The 8620-nt window shown below is 53.4% G+C and overlaps 3 protein-coding genes across 3 annotated transcripts; 1 reads left to right on the top strand and 2 right to left on the bottom strand.

Moving 5' to 3' along the window:
* Window positions 1-949: 949 nt before the first annotated feature.
* On the bottom strand, window positions 950-2161 carry UCRPA7_6412 (putative tyrosine-protein phosphatase non-receptor type 6 protein; the record flags this gene model as incomplete). Its single annotated transcript, XM_007918950.1, has 3 exons — window positions 950-1982; window positions 2039-2068; window positions 2124-2161. The coding sequence occupies 3 exons, from the start codon at window positions 2159-2161 to the stop codon at window positions 950-952; spliced, it is 1101 nt and encodes a 366-aa protein (XP_007917141.1).
* A 2946-nt stretch (window positions 2162-5107) lies between these two features.
* On the top strand, window positions 5108-6716 carry UCRPA7_6411 (putative protein pbn1 protein; the record flags this gene model as incomplete). The annotated part of the gene is made up of 3 exons (XM_007918949.1): window positions 5108-5403; window positions 5454-5517; window positions 5571-6716. The coding sequence occupies 3 exons, from the start codon at window positions 5108-5110 to the stop codon at window positions 6714-6716; spliced, it is 1506 nt and encodes a 501-aa protein (XP_007917140.1).
* A 307-nt stretch (window positions 6717-7023) lies between these two features.
* On the bottom strand, window positions 7024-8139 carry UCRPA7_6410 (putative nadh-cytochrome b5 reductase 1 protein; the record flags this gene model as incomplete). Its single annotated transcript, XM_007918948.1, has 4 exons — window positions 7024-7173; window positions 7235-7778; window positions 7838-7919; window positions 7983-8139. The coding sequence occupies 4 exons, from the start codon at window positions 8137-8139 to the stop codon at window positions 7024-7026; spliced, it is 933 nt and encodes a 310-aa protein (XP_007917139.1).
* Between the last annotated feature and the right edge of the window lie 481 nt (window positions 8140-8620).

The raw sequence follows: 8620 nt of genomic DNA, 5'->3' as shown, positions 1-8620 counted from the left end.
TACCCTTGAGCCTGAACCCTCACCGGCCCCACGGCCTACTCAGGGGCCGCTCCGCCCAAACGGCCGATGCAGGCCAGCAAGCAGGGAATCGCTCGATCGGCTGGCTAAACAACGGCTTTTAGAAGATAATCCTTCTGGAATATGAATTAGCAGCGTCGCCTATAGCACAAAGACTGATATGTGGCTGTGTATGTGGATGCGTTTCGCTGTCTGTGTAATTTTCCGTTCGAGATATTACTATTCTCCAGGCGGACAATGACCTGTCCCTGACTGATCGACAATGGCACTGTCAACTATGGCACCGAAGGTGGAGGCCACTGCATATGACTTGATTTTTTGGAGCAGTCTTCCCACTTCGGGTATACTCACGGCGGCATATAGATTGCGGGTCAATGTTGTTGCAGCTGTGTCTCCAACCGTTGGAGCGGCACTAGATCGACTCGCTACCATGATCTCCCTAATTCGGCCCTTTCATGCAATTTTTCTGATATGACGGAGGGACTGAGGCGTCGTCACGAAGTCAGAGAGATATTGATCTCGTGCGGTGAATGAGGCAAGTATCGATGTCTGGCTTACGTGCTTCGCTTGGCTCAGTGACGGGCCACGCACGCATCATTGTACATTCAGCCGCCAGATGCAATTTGCTACACTGTAAGAAACACGGCCTGCGCAAATTAAAAGCACAAGGTAGTTGAGACATTGACGGCGGCTGAGGAGATGAAAATGCTTTGTTGTAATACGGTATCACCTATGCGCGCCGAACCGTCTCCGGTCTTTGATAGATATCTCTGTCCGACCTGATTTGCTCCAAACCTAAATCCTTGAAAATGCTTCTGATCCTCGTTTGTGCGGTTATTCTTTCCAAACATGCCGTGACGTGATATCTTCTGGTAGAGCCGTGCCTCCTAACCATAATCCACCTCGGTCAATCACCAATGTACCTAATATTTCACTGGCTGGAATTACCGGAACTTCGAAGCCGCTTCCAGAATGTCCTGTCTCGACTTGACTTCTTCTGGTCTCCACTGCCCGCTCCGTATTCCTCTGATAGCTTGCTGTCAGTTCCTTGGAAGGCAGTGTCGTTTTGTGATGGCTTGGGATCAATCTTGTCGAAGTCCTGCGACGGACGCTCCCCGAGCTTGTCTACACCCTCCTCGCCCGGAAAGGAGTAGCCTGTCCGGGAGCCAGATGCGTCTTGCATCTTCTCGATACCTCTCGCAAGCGGCTCTACGAAAGGGACTTTCCTATCAAAGTTGTCGTGGCCCTTGCCCTTTGTATTGTCTGAGCTGGCCTTATCAGGAGCAGCCGGCTGCAGGTCCCGGGCCTTTTTATAAAGCTCGGGGAATCTGTTCATGAACTCCGCTTCCAGCTCCTGCTGGTGTTCCGTGACCGCTGCCATTCTCTTTTCAAAAGTCTCTGCGTCAAGGTCGGCCCCAGGCACACGATCCTCCGCGCCGAGACGCGATAGCCACTCTTCGTATGACTTCTGGCTCTGCCTCGCTTCCTCTTGGGTCGGCGGCGAGCGCTGTCGGATGCTGTCAGCAAAGTCTTTGGACTCTTGCGTCATCCTGTCCCCGGCAATGTATTTGTCGAAGGAGACGGCAAATTCCCGATAGTGTCCTTTAAGATTAAAGCATTGTCCTCGCCAACCCTCACGCTTGAACTTCTCCAGCAGTGTCTCAGCTGTTGGGCACTCCCAAGGGAACTCAATGACTCTATCGTAGAAGACAATGCATTTAGACTTGTGCCATCTCGAGAACGCTCTCCGGCTTTGCTCGTCTGCAAACGCTCGTTCGAGCATGTGGAAATCTGCAATGTTGAGGAAGCTCTGGGGCACACGTAGGTTTACGGCCCCGTGGATGTGCGATTTCGCAAAGTCGGATGGCGACCTGAGATCTAATAGTAGGGTCTCTCCAGGAACAAAGATCTCTAGAAGTTGTTGTAGATGGCCCGCGAGAATCATGCGTATCTCTTCCCCGGAACTGTTTTTTCGGGGGTTGTCATCTATTCTGATGCTTTGTAAGTTGCGTTTCACAACCTCGTGTTGTCGCCGGTGATGGAACCAGAGCTGTAGAGGGTTAGAGAATTACTATCGGGACCAGTCCAAAGCGTTCAAAACTTACATTGATGTCTGATGTCTCGACCCCCAGATGAGACGCATAATACTCTGTCGTAGCAACGCTTGGTTCGGGATTGCTCTCAAAGTAAGCTTCGAGTCGCGATGTGACGTGGGCAGCTAGAGGAGGGCCTTCTGGAACATCCTGATCATTCATAAAGACAGTCCTTCTAGAGCTCCTTGCTTGATTAAGCAGTGGTGTCATGAGAATATTGCCTTCGTGTGCGGTCTCTCCAATGCTGTCCATCCCGGGTGTGGCCCCTGGTGTTGATTGGAACGAGACCGCTGAGGTTGCTCGCCGTAGAGGAACATCGGCCGAACTGCCTCGTGAAGAGGAGGACCTCATCGATGTAGTCAGAGAGGCTCTTTCGGATGCCATAGTTTGCGTTCTTCTATAGTCAGTCCTTGAGCCACTTGATGCGCCGGAGCGGATCGACGTCCTTGGGGCAGTTCCCCTTCCACCATCTATGTTGGCAAAGCCTGCACCATGGAGTCCTGTCCCATGTCGCAGATTATCGTGTCTTGAGCCAATTGTGCTCGCGTTGTCTGCGGGAGTAAACGTTGTGCCAGAAAAGAAAGACTCAGTGTCGGGACGGGTGGCCTCCTCGTCCATATCTTCCTCAATCTGCTGTGCTCCACGGTGTGTCAGGCCTTCTGCTCGTCCTGACATACTTAAAAAGTTATTTGATCGTATAAACGCAACGAATGAGCAAGCCTGATCCTCGGGAAGCAAGTCCCACACCATGACCGGCATTGACAACAAGAGCAATGTGGAGTGGCTCTTGAAGACACCTTGGACTTTTACATACTTCGCCAACGCAGGGAAACTCGAAAGCCATAGTTCCCAGGCATTCAAGTCCAGTCGTTGATCGTCCTCGAGTGCGAGAGAGATCATTACATGGGGCTCATCCTCGCATGGCTCAGACGCAAAGCTTCCTGGCTCGGGACCGCCTCTGCCGGAAAGAGGTATATCAATTGGACTAGGGTCTTGAGGAGGTGACGGTGGTATCCTCTCAGCGGGCACGACCCGGCACATCTCTATACTGGGCGCCCTGTGATTCGCCGTCATCATGAAATGAACTGGTGTCGACCTAGCCTCGAAGTGCTTTCCATTGATGGTGATGGGTCGAGGATGCTTCAAGCGAGCCAGGACTTCGGCATGCAGCATAGCTGCTGAGAATGTCCTGTTTCTCCACTCGCCAAGAACCTCGATGAGTGCGTTCGTAAAGGAATACCTTCCTGGATCTGGGGCTATTGCATCCCAACTAGACGCAGATATTGTCTCTGTAATGCTCTGGCCGTTGGGAAAGGTCGCGCTTGCAGCCCCTGCACAACAGTCTAGAAGTATCAAGACGTCTGACAGTGATCTCTCTAAAAGAGTTTGGGTCGCCGACCATCTACATCTTTATGAGCAAGACCAAGATATTTAGAAAGGGGGAATTGTGCTTACTGTAGCCATGGCGAGCCAGAATGTCGTGTTCTTTACGTAACATCAGCATCTGACTTACACAGAGTGTTTTGCGCAAGACTTACGCGCACCAAGTGCTCTGCCTAGACTCATCTATCCTCGCATGTCCTCCATAGTAAACGATAAAAAGTGTGTCTTCGGACTCGTGCTCTTTTATCAGAGAACCAACCCTCATCATCAGCTCTAAGTGAGAGTTCTCGGAAGGAATGGGGAAGACGTCGGTATCGAATCCGTAGTCTTCCCTGAAGCATTTCTCGAGGTCTTCTAGCTCGGGCAAGACGAAGAGATCGTCGGTTCTCCAGTGCAATAAGAGCGCCTGCACTTTCTTATACCGCTGCGAAGATCGACCGCGATTCGGGAAGGCTCTGCTCGCAGACTACAACATCACGCACATGAGTACTGACCCTTCGACAACTGGGGAAAAGAATTCACACAACGCACATCTTGAAGAGTTTGGGCAAACGAGTCCAGATGCTTCACATGATAGCTAACGCGGCTGACATCGTGAGTTGCTGCAGGGGTGCTAGCTCCGGCGGCACCAGAGCCATACTGCGGCGAGGAAGAAGAGCGTGAGACAGGCATCCTAGCCAGATCTGTAGAGGTGAGTTGACGTACAGTAGAGTCGGCACTGCTCAGACTACTCCCATCGGCCGGCCGCCGCGTTCTTAAAGCATAGTATGGTTGCTGCTGGTCAGTCATAGTGTTCAAGGCTGGTTGCCGGTCTCCCTGTCTTGCTGGGAGATGCCAGTACGGAGGACCCGCCGTGTGTTGACGGTGAACAAGACTAACTAGGTGATCGCAAGGGACACCGGGGCGACGAAAAAAAATCGATTTTACATTATTGTGCGGTGAGGGAAGAAATTATGTCTAGGTTAGGTACAGCGCGCTTTTTGGAGATGTTGTAAGACCATTTTCCTTAAGTTTCCCACCGAGCCATCATGGCGCATGTTCGGCGCCGTCAGGTTGTCGAGAGCGGCGGCTGAATCGTCGAAGTCCCGCTCTTCAGTTCGGTAACAAATTGGGTTTAGGGGCAGGGGATGATCGGCCCCGTTGTAGTTGCACTCCCCATGCTGCAATAGACACTAGTAGCATGTCCAAAAGGATACTTCAGAGTCGTCAAATCCTGGAGGCGATTCATGAGTACCAAGACCAATACCCCCAGTGCAAATATTCCCCGACTTGAAACCCTGTCACTTCTCGGTGAGGCAAGTCGGGCAGGCCGCTGGAGCCACTTCGGCGCAGAGCACCACGTGCTCTCCAATTGCGCCTCGACAGCTGGAGAGCTTGGCCTGATCGACACCAAGCTTCGGTAGCCGTTCAGGAACGTTGCCCTCGTCGCTTGCGGTGACGTCCGAGACCATTCCGCATCTTGCATCGCAGATCCAGCTTTTCGACGTATTCTCTGCCGGTGCCTAGCGTCGCTGTCAATCCGGCATTGGTCTACCAAACGAACACGGCTTTTGTTTTCTTGCCGGCCATCCTAACTACCTAGGTACCTTACTCAGGTAGGTAAAGTAGACACGATGCGCCAACGAATCACATTCGTCCACAAGCCGGGCACGGCAGTCGATCCAGCCTCACTGCAGGTCAGTGACAGCTTCATCAAGGGTCCTGTCTTTGAAGCCGCCCGCGAAGAGCGCATCACGCTGGCCCTGGATGAGCTCCCCTCAGAGCTACGTGACGTCGTGAGCAGCTGCCACGAGCTACATGTTCGATGGGTCAGCCCAAATGCATACGAGACTGTAGCACCCCTACTCTCAAGACTTTCGCCTGGCCTCCATGTCTTTTACACGCCGCAGAAGGACAGCCTTAAGCAGGGGTGAGTGTTGACGGACACGTCAAGATGTGTAAATGCTAAGTTGTTCATAGCGAACGTGTTTGTGCCGTTCTGAAGTATCTATTTGGTCGAAGTATCGATTGCTCAAGTCCTGAGGTATAGTTTCTCTTCAATCTGAGAGGAGATAACAATTGCTCACTACAAATCAGGCCTCTTTCACAACGTTGCCGAATGAGAGGTTCTCTCACTCTACGGCTTTCCAGTATCATTCACCACTAGACAATCTTGAACGGTTCATCCAAGCCGTGGTCAGGTTATGTCCCAATTCAGACCCATCTTGCGAGACTCGCGTAAAAGCACTTGAGGAAGCCACTTCTCTGGATGTGTCATATGACACAATCTCCCATGCCTTGAAGCTCACCGCAACCTGGCCGCTCCAGGAGCGACCGCTTCTTGTCTCATCGACCTCCAAACACAGGACCGAAGTAGGCATCCTGTCAGCGGACAACCCGCCAAACCTCGAGCCCTATGAGCTCGGTATTTCTGGGTTGCTGACTGTGCTGGGCCAAGACAGCAAGCCATCAGCTACCCTGTTCTCCTTCCCTTCGCGCCATAGGCAGTCTGGCTCTACCTTCTCATCTGACTTCTTGGAGCCAGCCGGACTTCATCCCACGTTACAGCTGAGAGTAAGCTCTCCAAAGCCACCCTCGGATGATTCCTTCTGCGCTCTCCATGCCTACTTCACGCTGCCTCGCACTATCTTCGCAGACAGGTACCAGCTGTCCGATCCCCTCTTCATGGCGTCGAAAAACCTGACAGCCCTGCGCTACATGAGCCAGCCTGTCGACCTCGAAGCCCCGGAATACCTGACGAAGCTCTGGGGCTCAGCAGTGCTTCTGGAGCTCTCCCCGCCATCCACAGAGACACAGGGCTCCTGGACGGCTGAAGTCCCGCTGCACCTTCGCTATCTCAAGCCAGCGCCTGGCGGCTATGAAGACACTGAGGTTTCCTACCCGGCAGTCTTCTGGGCGTGCGCGACAGAAGAGGGGACAAAGTTCCCAAACAACCCGTTTGAGAGGGTTAATCTGGGCTACGACGGCCTGTTTGGCCCCAGGACCGTGTTTTGGCATGTCGATCCCAAGCCTGCGCGGGGCGAGAGGCTGATGAGTGAGATCACGGTTCCCGTGCTGGATTATGACGGAGACAAGGGCTGGGGAGGTGTGATCAATGCAGGAACTGCAGCTGTGGTGCTACTTGGGTTTGCCTGGGTGGTGTGGAGGCTACTGAGTGTGTTGCTCCGGACAGGCTACGGTAGTGCCCCTGCGAAGAAGGCAGAGGACAAGAAGAAACAATAGGTGCACACAAGTGCTCACAACGCCGCGCGAGCCATTATATTTTGCTATATGACTAGATCTATAGTGATTAAAACACGATCATATACGCGCAACCTTTTTACTTTTCATTTCTAGATCTATGCCCTGATAAACGGCGCCTTTGCACATGATTCTGCGATCTAGAGCCAGGTGCTGAATGGTTGACATTATGTCCACACGACGACAGACCAGATCGGACGCTACGCCCGCTGACGCCTGCCATATTTGTGACTTGTATGCCGAGTCAAGCAGATCATTTTTTCCTTTTCTCAATGATCTCCTTGGAGACTTAGAAAGCGAAGACTTGGTCCTCGAGCTTGCTCACGGGCCGTGCCTTCTTGAAGCCCAGGCTTTCAGTCGCCTTCTTCAGTCCGCTGACCATAGGAGGAGGCCCGCAAAGCAGGATCTTAACATCGTCCGCAGCCTTGGGCAACCATTTCTGTAGGGCAAATTAGCACTGAGAGTGCTGTTGACTTGTATTTCGTTACGGGGTGACTCACAGTAAGCATGTCGGCGGTGACATATCCCACGCCGCCGGTCCAGGCTGCAGGCGGCTTGTCCAGGACGTAGTGAACACGGATGCCCTTGTCCTCGGCCACGAGCTGGTCCAAGTCCTCCTTGAGCAGAATGTCGGCCGGGGTGACGTTGGCGAAGATGAGATCAACTTCGGTCTTGTCACCAGCCGCACGGCCCCGGACAATGGCTCGGATGACCTGGAGCATGGGCGTGATACCAGTGCCGCCGGCGATCATGCCGAAGTGGCGCACCATGTTCGGCGTGTAGACGAAGGCGCCCTTGGGGCCCTTGACGCGGATCGTCTGGCCGACAGCCAGGCTGGCCATGTGCTTGCTGATATTGCCCGTGGGGTAGGACTTGATCAGGAGGTCGAAGTAGCCGGGCTGATGGTCGCCGCTGATAGGCGTGTAGGAGCGCACAATCTCCTTGGTGCTGCCATCGGGCTGTGCAATCGCAGCGCCAATAGAGATATGCTGGCCGATGGGAAGGCCGAGGATCGAGCTAGGAGAGGGGAGGCCGAAGCGGTAGCTGCGAACGCGGTGTTAGTTTTATAGCAGAATCTTAGGTCAGAGTCTTGGTGGACTTACATGGCAACGTTGTGTGAGATAACAGTCTTCTCCTTAAGTTCGAACTCCTGGAAAGCATCTGGCTTGAGTACCTTCTTGGGCTCTGCATAATATGTGAGTATCAAGCTCGGTCTCCGACTTTTCGAAATCGACAAGGGCTACTCACGAGTTCTAATGAACTTGAAGGCGCCGAGGGCAAGAGCAAGGGCCACAGCATAAGGGAGCCACTCGCGCTTCACGATGAAGGTGCCGAAGACGAGCAGGCCGGCGGGGATGTAGATGCCGTCGACATACTGCTTGGAAAGCAGCGACGGTGCGGACATATTCGCTAGCGAGCTACTCGAGATGATGCCGAGACTTCGCCGGCAGTTTTGTCACGGTCAATTGCGGCGCGTGCAAGGTCCGGAAGCGCTCTGAAGCTTCAAAGCGCCGTTATGAAGTCCTGAACGACGACTGCGAGAGCTTGTTGGGAGCTGACGAGGTTGTCGTTGAGGAGATATGCGCTGGCTAGAAATAATAACCGAGCCGAATCCGTTTTTTGCTCGCCCCGAAATCGAACGATTTTCGTTGCAGCGGCTTCGGCAGGCGGTGCAGTGCGGCGGCGGCGGTAATAATGTTGACTGGTGTGTACTTGGGTGGTGCAGGGTTCAACCACCACCGAGCAGCTCGGGATGCATAACCCGTTGGGGTAAGGCGATAGCGCACATTTGGTGGGGTCGCTACCTGTGTGGTCGGTCTCCTACCGCGGGGCTACACACACTAACAGGTACGTCTATGTGTCCCTTCCCTGTGGTATTGTGAATT

Source organism: Phaeoacremonium minimum (genome assembly GCF_000392275.1).
Source record: "Phaeoacremonium minimum UCRPA7 unplaced genomic scaffold PA7_03_scaffold_468, whole genome shotgun sequence".
NCBI classification, from domain to species: domain Eukaryota; kingdom Fungi; phylum Ascomycota; class Sordariomycetes; order Togniniales; family Togniniaceae; genus Phaeoacremonium; species Phaeoacremonium minimum.
This window is presented reverse-complemented; position numbering and strand designations above follow the sequence as displayed.